We start from the raw sequence: 18,602 nt of genomic DNA, 5'->3' as shown, positions 1-18,602 counted from the left end.
TTTGTTGGTGGAAAATTTGAGAGCCTGCTAGCCAACATTAGTTGGCGGAAAGTCCGACAAAAATTTTTTTCGATGGAGCATACATACGATCTGACTTTCAGCCAACAAGCTCACATCCAAAATTTCCCGTCGTAAAGTCCGATCGTGTGTACGCGGCATAAGAATGCTTTCAAAAATATATATTTTAATAGTTTATTTTTATCAATTTACAAAATACAAAGTGAGTGAACAGAAGAAAAATCTAAATAAAATCAATATTTGGTGTGACTGTTCTTTGGCTTCAAACCAGCATCAATTCTTTTAAGTATACTTGCACGCAGTTTTTGAAGGAACTCAGCAGGTAGGTTGTTCCAAACATCTTGTAGAACTAACCACAGATCTTCTGTGGATGTAGACTGCCTCAAATCCTTCTATCTCTTCATGTAATCCCAGACAGACTTGATATTGAGATGATGTTGAGATCAGGGCTCTGTTGGGGTCAAACCATCACTTTCAGGACTCCTTGTTCTTCTTTAGATGGCCAAAGATAGTTCTTAATGACATTGGCTGTATGTTTGGGTTTGTTGTCCTGCTGCAGAATAAATATGGGGCCAATCACATGCCTCTCTGATGATTTGGGATGATGGATAAGTATCTGCCTGTATTTCTCAACATTGAGGACACCATTGATCAGGCATTGTTGAGGACCATAAATGCAGTGATCAACCAAAGGAAACTTCATGCAGCAGATGAAAGACACATCATGCTTACTCCTCTTCAACATCAGAAGATGTCCAGCAGTCCCATGTCTAGAGAAGTCTGGCCAGAAGTAGTCTTCATTGAAGAATCGCAGGCAAAATTCCATATCTCTGACATGGAAACAAGGCGAAGCAACTCGACTATGCAGGAAAACATAGGATGTATGAATGGCAACCTCAGCCTGGACTCCAACCAGGCCACGCCCCCAACACGTTTCCCCAACACGCATTGGGGGTGGCCTGGTAGGAGTCCAGGCTGAGGTTGCTATTGATCCACCCAGTATAGGAAAAACACGGATGTGCAGCTTCAGGGAGTCCTTTCTTTACTGCCTTTGAATGTAGGAGCTGGGACAATCTCCCTCCCGTGTCGGCACTCCCAGTGGCGGAATGCTTGAGATCAATAGTGAGCTTGAGTGGCACACAAAGCAGTCCAGGGTCGGCAGGAAACCATAGATGCTGGGGTGCAGAAAAATAGCAGTAGGTGCTCTGGACTGATGAGTCAAAATTTTAAATATTTGGCTGTTTGTCTGCAAAGGGCTAAAGAGTGGTACAATATTCAGTCTCTGCAGGCAACAATGAAGCATAGTGGAGGTTCCTTGCAAGTTTAGGGCTGCATTTCTACAAATGGAGTTGGAGAATTGGTCAGGATCAGCAGTGTCCTCAATGCTGAGAAATACAGGGAGATACTTATACATCATGCCATACCATCAGGGAGGAGTGTAAATGTATTCTGCAGCAGGACAATGACCCCAAACATAGAGCCAATGTCATTAAGAACTATTTTCAGTGTAAAGAAGAACAAGGAGTTCTGAAAGTGATGATTTGGCCCCCACAGAGCCATGATCTCAACATAGTTGAGTCTGTCTGGGATTACATGAAGAGACAGAAGGATCTGAGGCAGCCTACATCCACAGAAGATCTGTGGTTAGTTCTCCAAGATGTTAGGAACAACCTACCTTTTCCTTCAAAAACTGTGTGCAAGTGTACCTAGAATTGATGCTGTTTTGACAGCAAAGGGTGGTCACACCAAATATTGATTTGATTTGGATTTCTCTTCTGTTCATTTACTTTCCATTTTTTTTATTGATAAAAATAAACGATTAACACTTCTATTTCTGAAAACATTCTTATCATACAGCATTTTTTTACACCTGCCTAAAACTTTTGCACAGCAGTGTGTGTGTGTGTGTGTGTATATATATATATATATATATATATATATATATGTATGTATGTATATGTGTATATATATATATATATATATATATATATTTACACATATATGAATATACTATATGTATACATTAATACACAATAGGCACACAAAGGACTTCCATAAGAGAACAACAAGGATATAATCGCTTTATTGCACCAATCCTTCGGGGAGTCACATCATTGTTCCAGTGCCACCTTTACCTGTTCCTGCGTTATTTATTTTGTGTGGAGCACCAAGGCATTTATTTTGGATAGAATACTGATACTGTCTCTCTACATCCATTATATGCATTATATATCTTTGATGGGAGTTATTCCTCCATGTGTTAATGTAAAGAGTAGCAGGACCAAGACAGTACATGGTCCAGGCCAAGGAGCAAGTGATATTCTCATTGGAATTTTCCTAATACAGGGTAGACTTATTCCTAGGAATTGGGGGTATTTTGTTACCCTTAATAGAAGCCAGGATAGGCTTATCTAGTACTTGTGTCCACCACATAAATGGTAGCTATGCCAGGGTTGTATTGTTTCTAAGAAAGGGTTCGGTTGGGAAAGTCAAATTTTAAATTTTTTTGGTAATATTTGGCCAGAGTTGGGCTATAACTTCGTAAACTCAGATTTTTTTCTTATAGCACTATCATACCCACCACAAGAAAGACCATAAATAAAAAAAAAAGGTCTCAAACGAGTCGCATTCCAGAAAATTTGATGTATACCATGCATCATATATATCAAAAAATCCTTAATAATCGAAAAGATTACTATACCAAACCCATAACATCATTTAAAATCCAATATAATAATATTCTGAAAGCAATCTACGCAGATAGGTCTGTGTATATTTTTTTATAATATAAAAAATAAACTTTGGGCTGTCCCTCTATTTAGTAGAAACTGGATCAAAGTGAGAATAGACCTTACTAATTCTATATAGTGCAAATGATATAACTTCAACCATTAACAAAGGTTCTATAAAATACATATAAATGTGGCAATGTGCAGTGGTTATATAAAATACAAAATTGAATGAGCCTATTAATTATATTAATCTAGGTTAACTTAAAAATGAGAAACCCTCAAAGATCTGAATAGTAAATTTATCTAGATAAATCTCTAATAGGACATACTACCAAACTTCTCTTACTAAGTGGAGCACTAATACACTATCATAATCAGTATCAAAAGAGAAAGATAGACATCTATTCAATAGATAAATACTAATTAAATAGAGTGTATAACATCACCAGTCTGGATCCCAGTGAATGGGAAATTTAAGAGGGTTAAGGAAGGTTTTATATGCATATTGTTGGGAACACTCATCACCAGGACCCTTGTAATATTATGCATGTCACATATCACATGTCACATAAGACCTAACAAATGCAATTATCTTGACAACCAGATATCACCTTGTTTGATGCTTTGGTTCTTAATGAGCCATGATCATAGAACCCCATTTAAATGTAAAGCTGACAGTTATGATGTAACAATCACCTTTAGACTTACCCTTAACTATGTAGTGCAAGGTCAGCCTTATTAATTACACACTAAATTGATTAAAGTGGTTGTAAACCCTTGCATATACCCAGTGAAGGGAGTGGCCTTGGGTGATACACAGAGATGAAACAAATCCTCGTACATAAAATTAACCTGTCTATCTGCAGTCTTCTCTACATTAGTTGAAAGAGATGCATTTATAAAGCTTGTGGAGCTGTCAAAAAAAGGGGGGCGGAGAGCTGCAACTACACTCAGCAGAGCTCTGAGACCTGATTGGAGGGAAGGGACCCCCCCCCCTCGCTCCCCCTCCCCCTTTACAAGGCACACGGAACAGAGCTGAGGCTGTCAATCTGGTGGAGGTCCCTCCCCTGTCACCTTTTTTTTCTCTTGGTGTCAGGAAAAATTGTCAGAAGTGATTCTTCATGCTGATAGCAGAGGAACCTTTGTTCAGCAAACAGAAATGACACTTAGTTCTCTTAATTGGGACACACTATAGAGGGACATTCTTTCTTTATATTTCATGCCTGAGTTTTACAACCACTCTAATTAAAGAGCCAATGTCATCTTGCCATACTGGGTAAAGTGACATTGTCCTTACAATGGTCCTCTCCTGACCCCCTTATTCTCATCTACCAGCAAGCTCTCACTATCCTTCCTCCTCTGGAGCCGGCACTGAATCAGCTGGTGTTGGTGACTTGGGAGAACAGTGAAGTCACTCCCCAAGTCATTTGACATTTTTGGGGCCAATCCCCAAAATCCTAAGGACTGTCATAGGGGAGGTCACATGCTCCTCCATACCTGGAAATCCTGGGTATTGTGAATATCTATGGAGAAGGAAGGAGCTGTTGGGGAGTGCTGATAAGGCGTGTATAAGGGGGTCAGGGAGTTCTTTGCAGAGATGCTGTCACTTTTGCCATCATGGAGAAGATGACAGTATCTCTTTTTAAAAGAATATCACATTATGTCGTTTTTGTAAATTTAAAAGTGATTGCACAGAAATGTTACAATCAGATTGTGGCCAGTTTAAGAAATCAATGCACTTTACTAGTAGAAGAGACACAATTCTGAGAACCTTCTAACCACCTCTTATGTTTATTTTATCCCTAGAAATTTCTACAGGCAAGTATGTAACATGAGTGATGAATAAAGCTAACCCCACAAGGCACTGAGTGCCTCACTTTCATGGCTCATTAACTGCTTCCACACTCTCCACTAATTCAGATTACTAATAACCTTTTTATTCTCTGTAAATCTGTATTTATTTTTTTGGAAAGGGTACCTGTCACAAACAATTATTGCAAGCCAATTATATATAGACCAAGAAACAGAAGCATACAGGCTTTGAAATTGACAGGGCTAGGCATGGGGTGAACTCTGGGCGCCAATAATAAACATCAGGTTAATGCAGTTCTGTATTTACAAAAAAATATGACAAATATTTTTAAAAGGAACCAGTGAAAGTAACTGATTTTAACCACGTGACCTCCGGGAAGATTTAACCCACTTCCGGATCAGGCAATTTTTTTTGCGATATGGCACTGTGTTATTTTAACTGACAATTGCGCGGTCATGCGACGTTGTACCCAAATAAAATGTATGTCCTTTTTTCCCCACAAATAGAGCTTTTTTTTGTTGGTATTTGATCACCTCTGCGTTTTTATTATTTGTGCTATAAACAAAAAAAGACAGACAACATTTTTTTACTTTATGCTATAAAACATACCCAATAAAAGAATTTAAAAATAAAATGTCTTCATCAATTTAGGCCAATATGTATTCTGCTACATATTTTTGGTAAAAAAACAAAAAATTAATAAGCGTACAGTATATTGATTGGTTTGCACAAAAGTTATAGCGTCTACAAACTATGGGATATTTTTATTTATTTATTTTCTTTTTTTACTAGTAATGGTGGTGATCAGCGTCTTATAGCAGGACTGCGATATTGCGACAGACAATTTGGACACTGACACTTTTGACACTTTTTGTGGAATAGTGACATTATTACAGTGATCAGTGTTAAAAAGTACGCACTGTCAGCGTGCTAATGACACTGGCTGGAAAGGGGTTAACATCAGGGGCGATCAAAGGGTTAACTCTGTGCCTAGCTAGTGATTTTGTGCACTGTGTGAGGTGCTTTTACTAGGGGAAGACATGGATCCATGCCTTCCCTATTGACAGAACTATGATCTGCTTTGTTTGTGCCTTTTACACAGACACTGTCACTTTACTCTGAATGGGCGAAGTAACTACAGAATTTCTCTTTAATATTTTCATGTTCCTACCAAAAAAGTTCTACCCGACCTCTGTAGTTGCTGACACTGTGGAGAAATTAATTCTCAAAAATCTAAATGGAGACTCTGAATTTGGGTATACAGGTTCTAACTTTTTACAAGGACCTGTTGCTTGACTACAATAGAAGGCTGTTAGGCTGCCACATCTCTGCTGTCTAAGAACATTGGGGGAGAGGAGCCATGGTTTCAAATTAATTTCTCAGTTGTGCTTTCAGCTACATAGATAAGTGAGGGGTTATTTGACCCATTCACACTGGGTACATTGAACTGTGCTAGGGAGCCTTGCCCAGCCTGTCCCAATGCATAGACAAGACAAATTGTCTTGGCAAAGCGAACAGTCCTGTTTGTCCAGTTCACAACACTTTTTTTATTTTACCTTTTTTATTGCAGTGTATCACAAAACATCAATGGAATACCATTGTTATATTCAAATAAAGTTGAAAAAAATAAAAATAACCAGTTTGATGTGCTGTAATTAGCCCATTGGACCTGTGTACAGCACATACTAGCTGCTGCTGGTGTGAACCATCCCTAAAGATGTTTTATTGTTTAAAATGATTGTTAACGATCATCACCTTGAAAAACAACCTATTCAGTTTAAAATAGAAATGAAAGGCAAAACATTTTTCTATAGACACAAAAAAAACATTATACATACCCCTTTTCCCATTTTTATAAGTGATCACATTCCCTCTGTTCTCAGCTGCATAAGAACTGGTGGGAGGAGAAGCAGCAGTACACTGAGCTTCCCATTGAATGGCTGTGCAACGGGGGGCATGTCAGGATAAGTCTTATCATTGGAGGAGAGCGGGCTGAGCTCCCAGCATTGCTAGAGAACTGACCACGCTGTGCTCTCCTGCTTAGTGTGGTCAGTTTTTAATAGGAAAGCAGAGGGATTGGTAGAAACACCAGGGATTTTACTAAAAGTATAGAACAGGATACCTTCTCATACAAGTACATGGTACAGCAGGCACATATCAGGAATATAAAGTGTTGGGGTAACAAACCTTTTAAGAATATGTGCGTAAATACAATAATATCTATATTCTGGACACAGGTGAGCTTTAAGTATGTCAGAAATGACCAGCAAGCATATACAGTAAGTCACTTATAAAACTGCAATTCATACTGGAACATTATATTACATTACATTTGAGCTTAACCTTTTTTACTGGGTTCATGACCTCTTTTCCTGGCGCCACATACATTAAGCATTTACTGTCTGTTCCTTTAATTAACTTTATGCTTTTGTAAAGCAACAATCTCCTTTGTGCAGGGCACTGCTATTTCTGTTAGTGGATCCCCTACATAAATGGAGTTCTATTACATAATTGTTTAAGTGAATATGACGTCTTTCTAGAATTGTTACTTTTCAGAGTTGACTGTATTTCAATCTGTGTCCTCTTTCTTCCTTTTTTTTTTAAACATGGTTTTCTTTTATTGGATAGAGCAGTCAGTAACATAAATAAATGGAAAAATATGCCCCCCCTTTCGAAAATGTACTGTAATGTGTAATGTCTTTTTGAATAATGCAAAAATGGCAAAACTATCACAAAGTACTGTAAATGTTGCTAAATCTATTCATGCACACCAAGATATATATATATATTACTAACCAAATACATTCGTTATTTTTTGTGGTTTGGGACCAATCTTGTTAACTTTGTCTAAAGTGATATTCTGCTGGACAGCATTATATATTTTTAAAGTTCACCCATCATGAGAGATCAATGGAGGCTGTCATTGCTAAGCCCTCCTTTTGAGAGTGCTACTTCCTTGGCTGTCATGCTATTAAAGCATCAATACTATAAAGTGTAAACATAGGGAATTCTAACACATTTAACAGTTATTTCCATTATGCAGCCTCCGGGCTTGTGACTTCAAGTAGAAATAAAGGCAAAACTTTTTTTTTTCATTATAGCAAAAGCAAGGAAGTTTTATAACTCCTGTCAGGATTTTTTTTTTTGCCATCTGTGTCCAATTGCAGAGATTTTCCCTCACTTCCTGTCTCATAGCTAAGCAGGAAGTGAAAGGAAATCCCTGCAAATTAAAGAGGCGGTCCAGCCCCCCCCCCACGAAAAAATTAAGTCAGCAGCTACAAATACAGTAGCTGCTGAATTTTATGCTGGGTTCACACCATTGCGAATTTGATGCGGGTTCCCCGCATCCAGTTCGCAGTAGCAGGAGATTTTGTTCAGCTCTCTATGGATCCGGTTCATATATCTCTGCTGCAGTTCCGGTACGAATTTGCACAGGAGCCCTGTGCGTGTTTTGGTTCCTTTCAGGTCCGAATTCAGCCAAAAATTCGGGCGGAAATCAGACCTAAAATGGTGAACAGGGACGCACCGGACCCCTGCTAGGAGCCGCATGTGTGAACTCAGCCCTAATATTGGGACACGTTCCTGTCCTGGAATCCAGCGATGTCGGCACCCCAGCCAATGTTTCCATCGGCTCTCGGGTGCTCCCGCCGCCATTGCCTGTAAGGGAAACCGGCAGTAAAGCCTTGCGGCTTCACAGCCGGTTTCCTACTGTGCATGTGTGAAGCACGCAGAACTTTCTGAATGGCCCAGTGGCGGGAAAAGGAGGAGGGGGCTGAACTTCTGAGAGATCTCGCCGTGGCAAGGTCTTTCAGAAGTGGGGATGGGTACCTGTCAAAAGCAGATACCTGTTGCCCGATCCCTGCCATGAAAAAGGTGCCACATGTGGCACCGGAGGGGGGGGGGGCAGATAAGCGGATCTTCCCCTTTTTGGTGGAGCTCAGCTTTAAGAGAATTCCTTGGGGACCCCCAGATCACCAAGAGCTAGTGTCCCCATTGGAAGATTTCCTCTCTATTACTTTTCTGGGGACAACCCAAAATGTGGAATTTTCTTTTACTTTCACTTTCAATGATAATGGTAAACAGGACAAATCAAGAGGATGACTTTCCTTAACGGGGGGCACGGACAGCAATAAAACCTGTCAAGTGTTCTAATCCCTCTCCACTCTATCCAAAACTATAAAAAAAAGTTTTTCCTTTAGTTATACATTAAAGTGTTGAAGTCATACATAGTCAAGCATTTGGAATTTTCAGTAAGAGGCCAGCAAGTATATCCCCATGTTCTTCTTTCATGGCAGATTCACTTTAAGTTGAAAAAGTCATTCTAGTCTAGGCTGTTGATTGATTACTGGTTTAAGAAGTCAAAACCACTAAAACTATGGGAACGGTCTCCCTGAGTTTGCATGATGCAGGAGTTTAAATATTTGTCCTTTAACTATCAAGAGGGTCAAAAAGGATAAATAGATAAGAAAAGTATAAAACTGTCTACACTAAAGATAGCTGCATGACCTAGTCATGTATTCCATGTTCATGTCATTAGATCTTGCTGGTTTCAGCACCAGAAGCAAGGAGTAGCATCCATATCATAACTTAAACTATATGACTTTCCTTCAACTTACAATCCTTTTAATTTTTCCAAAGCCACCAGAAATTGACCCAACTGGGCCACCCACGGTAAGATTAGGATCCCGCAAGGATGCCATATTTTTATCTAAAGTTTTCTTCCATCTGTACAATTTGCAGGTTTCCCTCCTGTTATGTAATGTCTATATTTGCTTCCGGTCATTTACATTTTGCCCATTTTTCTCTGAGCTCCCTTTGAATGTAAACTTGCATCACTATACATTGATATTGTTAAATAAAACAGTCTGAAGTTTGTAGAATTACATACATGAAATTGTTGCATGTGGCATGAGTTGGTCAGGTGTGGCATGTACAGTATCTGTTTATTTAGGAACGACAACAAGGCATTGCAACATGATCAGTGCTTCCATTGGGATTGGTAAAGAGACCCTAGGTATATAATTATTTACATTCATTTCATATTTTTGATGGTTTTCTTGTGGAACCAAACATAATGTTCCAGTGACAACACTTGAATTAACTGCCAGTTTATTTTCAAAGAGTGATTACATTTGAGTGTTTCAAAGCCCATATACAGAATCATAATTACAGTACTCCACCAAAGAAATGTAAGAGACACAGCTAGCACAGGGAATGATCAATCGTGCTGGAGAGCCTGTCCACAACGCTCTTCAAGTTGGTCCTATGGGCAAGCAAAGGCTTTGGTGTGTTGATCGAGCTTTCATATTCTTTTTATAGCGAGTTAGAATGCTCATGAGCAATCAAAATGTTCTGTGACATCAATAAATGACCCTGTGCCAACACTTATAATAGAGGATTAATTATAAGATAATTTATACATATCTAAAAATATCTTATTAATTTACCAATTTCTCTGAATATTATCTCTAGATACCTAGTGGGGTTGATTTGCTAAAATTGGAGAGTGCAAAATCTGGTGCAGCTGTGCATGGTAGCCAGTTAGCTTCTAACTTCAGCTTGTTCAATTAAGCTTACATAAAAAAAAAAATGGAAGCTGATTGGTTTCTATGCAGAGCTGCACCAGTTTTTGCACTCTCCAGTTTTAGAAAAATCAACCCCAGTAGTCAAACTTTTTTAACTTTGTCTGACATTTTATTATCTAAAGCCAGCCATACATAGCCAGCCATACATGGATACCCCTTCAGCAGGTTGCTCGCTTTTGCTATCATAGATTAGAATATAAAGCTAGGGGAAGAAGAGAGTTTATGAAAATCTGGACAACAAGGGAGCAGTGTGTGGAAACAGGTGAGTATTTACTCTGCAAGCCTTTGCTAGGTTGCCATGGCCATTAAAATTAAGATTTTTTTTTAACAGTATTGCTTGGCTTTATTAATAAAGACTAATAAAAGGCTAAAATACCTACCTATCATTGAGAAAATGCTGCCCTGGTTCCCTCATAGGAAGGTCACTATAGCCAAGAAACTAGGAATTTGGTCAAGTGGCAGTCGTTGAGCCACCCAGCTTAACTCTGATGCCCTTCAGCAAAGATCACATGACACAGCAAGACTTTTAGGTTGGCCATAAAAGGAGCAAATTTCTTTCCTGCAACCGAGGAAAGAAATTTGTTCAATTCTCCCATCAACACTGACCCCCATCAACCATTGCGTTCTCTGGGAAGGGAGAACACAGAGATTATAGATATATAACAGCCGCTAGAGATATTTGCATGTAAGATATGGAAGGCTGGTTATACCCAAGTTAATTGATCTCTTGCCCATACATGGTGCGAACCGTCTGTAGCCGGCTTTAGTTATCATTTGATTATAGGTTTGCTCAGAGCCCTCAGAGTGTATGGAGTTAGCATTCTGTAGTTACCGCTGTGATTACAGCTCCCTCCTGGCAAGTCCATATCAGGGGTTTTTCAGAACGTTGGGCATAGTGGATAGTTTCACTACTTCCACAAGCATAAAAGAATGAGAGAATCAGTAAAAGTACAAAAGCTGATCAGATTAGTGGCATTTGCATTCTGAGAACTGGTTTCCTAACATTATGAAAAAAAAATATAAAAAACACAATTTTTAATCCCTTTTTTGTTATTACCCTTTATATTTTTATATGGCATATTTTTTTAAACCTCATTTGGCGCAACAGAAACCATTTAATCATATGGTCCAAACCCAGTAGAAAGTTCTGCTCATGAGACGTTGCTGCCTCTATATCCAGTGTTCTTTTTCATGTTCCTCCTGGAAATTTTTTTTTAATATCTAATGTTCTTGATTTCTTAAAGCCTATGCCAACAGAACAAGGCCCCACTGGGGACCCGGTAAGATAAGTAGTGCCCGGAGTGGATTGACCTCTACTTGCCTTTATCCTGTATCATTTCCTGCCAGCTTGCCCTGTTTTATCATTCAATCTAGGAAAAGTGGGTACACTGGCCCTTATTTCATTTAGCTCAGTGAGAATCAAGGCTGAGAAATGCATGTACGTGTTCCTGGAATGCAGCTGGAAGCCAAGTCTGTCTGAGCATGTGCAGCTTCAGTGCCTACCATTGGCACGACTTGGCAGGCTCTTTGCACACTAAGTAATATACTGCTGCGCTTTAACTAATGAAAAAGGCTAAGATTTAAAAAAAAAAAAAAAAACAGGCTAGACCATCTTACCTGCTGCTGTACTATATTCTATTCAAACTGATCTAAAAAAGATGGGTTTGCAGTTCAGCACAGCTGATGAGGTTGTCTACCCCAGATTTACAACATACCAACATGGTCTGTCTCTTGCTCAACATTATATCTGTGTGCCACCACTTGCTCTGTCCCATGTTCTGTCTGCCCACCTACTCTTTTGCCTCGGCTTGATTTTCATGATGCCTTTCAGAGCTCAGAAGACAGTGCTCGTATCTCAATCACGTTCTTCCGACTCTTCCGAGTCATGCGACTTGTGAAACTTCTAAGCAGGGGTGAAGGCATTCGAACGTTGCTGTGGACATTTATAAAGTCTTTCCAGGTATGTCCTGAGTAGTTGTGATCACTGGTCTGCATTAAATAATAAAAAAATAAAATATGTGTGTAACCTATTCCTATTCTCGTCTTGCCATAGATGAGCAGTTTAAAAACACCATCTATGTTCTGTTAGAGTCCCCCCTTTTATGGTCTGTGTAAGAAGGAGCAGTAAAACGCAACCATTATGCAACACTTCAAATCAGGAAGTACAATTTGCATCTGTAATAAGCAAATATGGCTGCTTTCATGTACATATATATTTACACATTCTCATAGAGATAAGGTTGTGAAAACATTTGCATGAACCAATTAGATTTTATACATGATATCAATCTCTTTTATGTGTGTATAAAAAACTGAAAGGCAGAAGTACCCGCCTTGATTGTTCAGTGAAGTAGACAATCTTTCCCCAATATTGCTGACAAGAAAGTCTCAAAGGGCATTTGTCACATTAACTTACTGATATAGAATCAAGTTTAGACAATTGTTTATTTTGTGGCTTTTCTGTGTTTCATCTAATTTTGTATAAAAGGATATTGTGTTTTTAACTTTTTTTAAATTCTCATCTTTCCATAGGCTTTGCCGTATGTTGCCCTACTTATAGCAATGCTGTTTTTTATCTATGCTGTAATTGGCATGCAGGTAAAGCTCTCCGTATTGCTGTCAAATATTACGTTCTTGTTAGATACAGAGGCTCATGTGATTATAATAATAATATACAGTATCTCACATAAGTAAGTACACCCCTCACATTTTTGTAAATATTTTATTCTATCTTTTCATGTGACAACACTGAAGAAATTACACTTTGCTTCAATAGAAAGTAGTGAGTGTACAGCTTGTATAACAGTGTAAATTTGCTGTCCTCAAAATAACTCAACACACAACCATTAATGTCTAAACGGCTGGCAACAAAAATGAGTACACCACTAAGTGAAAATGTCCAAACTGGGCCCAATTAGCCACTTCCCTCCCCAGTGTCATGTGCCTCGTTAGTGTTACAAGGTCTCAGGTGTGAATGGTGAGCAGGTGTGTTAAATTTGGTGTTATCGCTCTCACTCTCTCATACTGGTCACTGGAAGTTCAACATGGCACCTCATAGCAAAGAACTCTCTGAGGATCTGAAAAAAATAATTGTTGCTCTACATAAAGATGGCCTAGGCTATAAGAAGATTGCCAGGACCCTGAAACTGAACTGCAGCACGGTGGCCAAGACCATACATCGGTTTAACAGGACAGGTTCCACTCAGGACAGACCTCGCCATGGTCGACCTAAGAAGTTGAGTGCAAGTGCTCAGCGTCCTATCCAGTGGTTGTCTTTGGGAAATAGACGTATGAGTGCTGCCAGCATTGCTGCAGAGGTTGAAGGGGTGGGGGTCAGCCTGTTAGCGCTCAGACCATACACCACACACTGCATCAAACTGGTCTGCATGGCTGTCATCCCAGAAGGAAGCCTCTTCCAAGATGATGCACAAGAAAGCCCGCAAACAGTTTGCTAAAGAAAAGCAGACTAAGGACATGGATTACTGGAACCATGTCCTGTGGCCTGATGAGACCAAGATAAACTTATTTGGTTCAGATGATGTCAAGCGTGTGTGGAGGCAACCAGGTGAGGAGTACAAAGGCAAGTGAGTCTTGCCTACAGTCAAGCATGGTGGTGGGAGTGTCATGGTCTGGGGCTGTATGAGTGCTGCTGGCACTGGGGAGCTACAGTTTATTGAGGGAACCATGAATGCCAACATGTACTGTGACATACTGAAGCAGAGCATGATCCCCTCCCTTCTGAGACTGGGACGCAGGGCAGTATTCCAACATGATAACGACCCCAAACACACCTCCAAGACAACCACTGCCTTGCTAAAGAAGCTGAGGGTAAAGGTGATGGACTGGCCAAGCATGTCTCCAGACCTAAACCCTATCGAGAATCTGTGGGACATCCTCAAACGGAAGATGGAGGAGCGCATGGTCTCTAACATCCACCAGGTCTGTGATGCCATCATGGAGGAGTGGAAGAGGACTCCAGTGGCAACCTGTGAAGCTCTGGTGAACTCCAAGCCCAAGAGGGTTAAGGCAGTGCTGGAAAATAATGGTGGCCACACAAAATATTGACACTTTGGGCCCAATTTGGACATTTGCACTTGGGGGTGTACTCACTTTTGTTGCCAGTGGTTTAGACATTAATGGCTGTGTGTTGAGTTATTTTGAGGGGACAGCAAATTTACACCGTTATACAAGCTGTACACTCACTACTTTACATTGTAGCAAAGTGTCATTTGTTCAGTGTTGTCACATGAAAAGATATAATAAAATATTTACAAAAATGTGAGGGGTGTACTCACTTTTGTGAGATACTATATATATATATATATATATATATATATATATATATATATATATATATATATATCCCTAAATTGTGCTGATAAGGTTCACTTACAGTCATTAAAATTGCTGCTTGATGAACATAACTACATGTTAAGTTGTTATTAGTAATTATTGCATTTATCTTACCGCTAGATTTATTCCACAGAGAACTAATTTACTCACCGGCGAATAAATTGCTTGTTTATTCAGTAATAGTAAGGCCTTTAAATAGACTCATTGAAAAAATGTTGTGCTTGTCCTGTCCCTTCCGATATTGTTGGATGAACTGTTGTGATGGACACTTGTGTACTAACGTTTAGATTATTGTATGATTGCTCCAAATGTGATTTTTGGCATCCAATTTTTTGACAGTGTGTACTAGGCATTAGACCTAGGCTTCTCTCCTTCTATCAGATAATCTATAGTGAAATCAGGTATAAAGGGGTTCATTCCCTGCAAATACTGCTTGTATAATGTAGTAAGTGATATTTGATCAGCTTATGTGCCAGTCATTTTATAAATGAGATTTACCTTGCAAAAACACCTCACTGAGCGGGTAATCTCTACATCATCACAATGGGGAATGCTGTAAACCTGTCAGACATGTGTCCTTATTTTTGAGAAATTAGATAACATTTAAGGTTCGATAGTGCAGAAAATCCTGTTCCAATTTTGTCTTAAACTATTTAGAGATCCTGTTGCATACCCCATCATTTGGTTTCCAAATACCCAAAGTTTGTGGATACCCCCAGTTAAGAATCCCTGGTCTATTTGGACAGGATTTGAGAATAAAATCACTGGCAGGAACAGCTCCCATGTGATACCACCTGTAATGTGTACAGTTCGTTGTATTGCAGAGAGTGCTGGTCTGTAAGGCCTGGTTCACACCTATGCAGGTTGCAGTTTGCATAACCCAGGTGCATTTAGCATTTTTCAATACACGTTTTTGATCCATTGAAGTCTGTGGAACCAAAAGCCAGAAAAAAGTCCCTGGCCCTTTCCATAAAATGCACAGATGTGAACTACATCCATAGGAAACCATGTTAAATGGACTGTAGTGTGTTTCTGTAAAACTGGAGACACGCTAAAAAATGCATAGGTGTGAACCAGGCCTAAGTTGATGACTAGTACGATGCTTACAATAAAGTAAAAATATTGAAGGAAACCAGACTGAGAGCAATATATAGGCTTCCATCGATTGACTTCTGAAAATTCTGGTTGTACTGATTTAAGGGCTTTAGCATTTTCTAGTCGTATAAAAGTAAAGGAATACTTTACACGATGAGACTGGAAGAGGTTTAACCTTAAGCTGCGTAGGGGGTTTTTCAATGTCAGGATGGTTAGGATGTGGAACTCTCTTCCACAATCGGTGGTGTCGGTAGGAAGTATAGATAGTTTTTAAAGACTCTTGGACGTGCATCTTAATGAAAACAAATTAAGGGGATATGGGAAATGTTTTTTCTACAAACACACACACACACAGGTTGAACTGGATGGACTTTTGTCTTTATTCAACCTTACCAACTATGTAACTATGAATAGAACACTGGGTGCTTCTAAAGGCATCAACAAATGGTGGTTTAGATTAAAGATTTTCTATTTAAGGGCAAACCACACAATTAAAAGCATGTACCGCTTCAAAGGTAAAGCAACAATATACATTAAGGAAGGTAAAAGCTATAGATATAGACACTTCTAAAAAAAAAAGAAGAGGGGGATCCCCTTTTACTCTTTTGACACCGCTGGTGCATATTGATTGGCCCAGGGCTGTTACATGAGGTTGAGTAGACTAATCAGGCCTGTTTAAACTCTTATTGGCACAGGGCGTCCAGTCTTCCTGGCTGTGGAGTGATGAGGGAGTGAAATAATGGTGGATATGTGCTGCTGGGAATGGGGGCAATAAAGCAAACACAATCTGCCCTGCATGGGAAAAGTCCAGGTTTGCTTTAAGGTTCTCTTCAGAAAAAATTAAAAGGTGAACTAATACTGTACATCCTTTCCAGCCCCCTTGGTTCCCGCTACACTTACCTCTGTGGATGCTGAGCTGGCAGTGCCAACGCAGCTGGTGTAGCAGTCCAGGGAGTTGAAATCCCTGCTCTTCTCCCTTTTCTTCAGGGACTTCTGGGGTGGTTTGGAGCAATGCTCTTTGCAACTGCTGACTAATTGGAATTGCTCTGATCCGTCCCGAAGGCCCTGTTTAGAGAAGAGGGGAAGAGGTGAGATTTCAAATCCCTGGACCACTGTCCTGACTGTGTGGTCACTAACAGCTGTGCAACCACAGAGGTAAGTACAGCGGGCACCAGGGATGGGGGGGCGGGTATGTTAGTTCACTGTCTCATTTTTTCTGAAAAGTTAAACTAACACTTTACACTGCATAGAACAGTCAGAGTGAAACTTCAAGTCTCTAGAGAGCTATTGGAACATTTACTTTTACTTATTTTTTTTTTGCTTTGTGTAATTGCTATTATTAGCCACCAAGTATTTCTTTTAAACTTCCAGGTACTTTGTTTCATTAAAAACGAATAATCTATATTTGTGTTATGCAGGTTTTTGGTAAAATTGCAATGAGGGATAACACCCAGATAAACAGGAACAACAATTTCCAGACCTTTCCACAGGCTGTGCTCCTATTATTCAGGTAATTACTATTTTAACACCCATCTGGTGATTTCTTTTTTTAAAGGAAGCACTAAGGATATAAATATGGGTGCAGACATCTCTGACTTGTATTTAAAGTGTATCTAAAATTAAAACATTTGTTATTTTAAATGTTAAATAATGTGGTAAGGGATAAGGATCCTTGTCAGATTTGTATTCCTAACCCAAGACGGGGTGCTGGTTTCAGATTTTCACTGAAATTGTCACTGGGCACAGTGGTTCCAGGTCAGCAGTATTCCATAAAATGGGGACTTCCCTTAGAAATAGGGAAAGAACCCAAAGTTGAGAATCCATATACATACAATCTAGTGAGAGTGCCAAATAAATGACCAAGAGCCAAAGGTTTTTAATGGTAAAAATTATTTATACCATGATCCACATATGGTGGGAGTGCCCACTTCTACAAACATTCTGGAAGGAAGTACACCGATTAACCATCCACATTACAACCCGCACCCCAGACATCACCCCAGCCCAATATCTCCTTCATCACACCTCCATACCATATTCGGCATACGAAAAATCTCTCACCCTATACCTCGTCAATGCAGCCAAACAATGCATCCCGGTGCACTGGAGGATGACCTCCCCCCAAAGATTTCTGAGTGGCTTTGTGACATAGACAAAATAGCAAACATGAAAGCCCTCATTCATCAAGCCAAAGAAACCCCAACTAAGTATCAAATGACCTGGGCTTGCTGGACACACTTCAGGGAATTCCAAAACCTCATGACCAACCCTTGATCAACCATGATCCCTCCCCTAGCCCCCTTTGTTTTTGACTATCTACCACATAGGTGGAACTTACTTCAGTTCCATCACGTTGGACACAAAATGGATCCAACCATGTACCTGCGTAAACCTGAATTACTATATCTTCAAACCTCCCAGTTCTCTACCCCACCCAACCACAGCTAGCTCCCAGTGGGGGTGTTTGGGTAGTTGAAATAGTTTACTTGCACATCTCACTAACAACCCTTGAACCATCTCCCCCATACTCCCAATCGGTTCATAAAAACAAGAAGTACTTTCTATATGTATTGATCACAGATTTGTTCAATGGATTTCTCACTCTCTATTAATCACATCAGATTGTCTTAACATACTCTATGTAACAACGTGAATATCTTACAAACATAGAATAATGTTTATCTTTGTTATTATTGTATTCCTGAAACTTTAATAAAAATTTATTGGAAAAAAAAAATTCAAGTAAGAGCACAGAAAAATCTAGTAAAAAAAAAAAAAAAAGATTTATAGCAGAAAAAGCTATAAGCTGATTTTTTTCAGCTCTGAATCATTTTTTTCCTTCAAAAACCTTGAACACTTGGAGATTTGTGTTCCTGTCTATTTTCTTATTAAGAAGATTCACACTATTTGTCTTGGTGACAAAATTTTAAGTTGTAACCAAGCAGGAATAAAGGGAACATCTAATGTCCTGGTGATAATGTTTATTAACAGTGCAGGCTTCCAGAT

General features: G+C 39.4%; 1 protein-coding gene across 17 annotated transcripts in view; it reads left to right on the top strand.

Moving 5' to 3' along the window:
* Positions 1-18,602, top strand: part of CACNA1D (calcium voltage-gated channel subunit alpha1 D) — a 524,402-nt gene that overhangs the window by 430,832 nt on the left and 74,968 nt on the right. For 9 of the 17 annotated variants that reach the window (XR_012235243.1, XM_073592294.1, XM_073592295.1 and 6 more), the window contains exons 31-35: positions 9,202-9,234; positions 11,393-11,428; positions 11,980-12,108; positions 12,681-12,746; positions 17,015-17,106. Coding sequence is in view for 16 of the 17 variants with exons in the window: in XM_073592294.1 (XP_073448395.1) it covers positions 9,202-9,234; positions 11,393-11,428; positions 11,980-12,108; positions 12,681-12,746; positions 17,015-17,106 (356 nt within the window). In the remaining variant the exon portion in view is untranslated. The remainder of the gene's footprint in view (positions 1-9,201; positions 9,235-11,392; positions 11,429-11,979; positions 12,109-12,680; positions 12,747-17,014; positions 17,107-18,602) is intronic. The other 8 variants (XM_073592299.1, XM_073592302.1, XM_073592300.1 and 5 more) reach the window with 2 other exon arrangements.

The sequence above is a fragment of the Aquarana catesbeiana genome, linkage group LG07 (genome assembly GCF_042186555.1).
Source record: "Aquarana catesbeiana isolate 2022-GZ linkage group LG07, ASM4218655v1, whole genome shotgun sequence".
NCBI lineage: Eukaryota > Metazoa > Chordata > Amphibia > Anura > Ranidae > Aquarana > Aquarana catesbeiana.
This window is presented reverse-complemented; position numbering and strand designations above follow the sequence as displayed.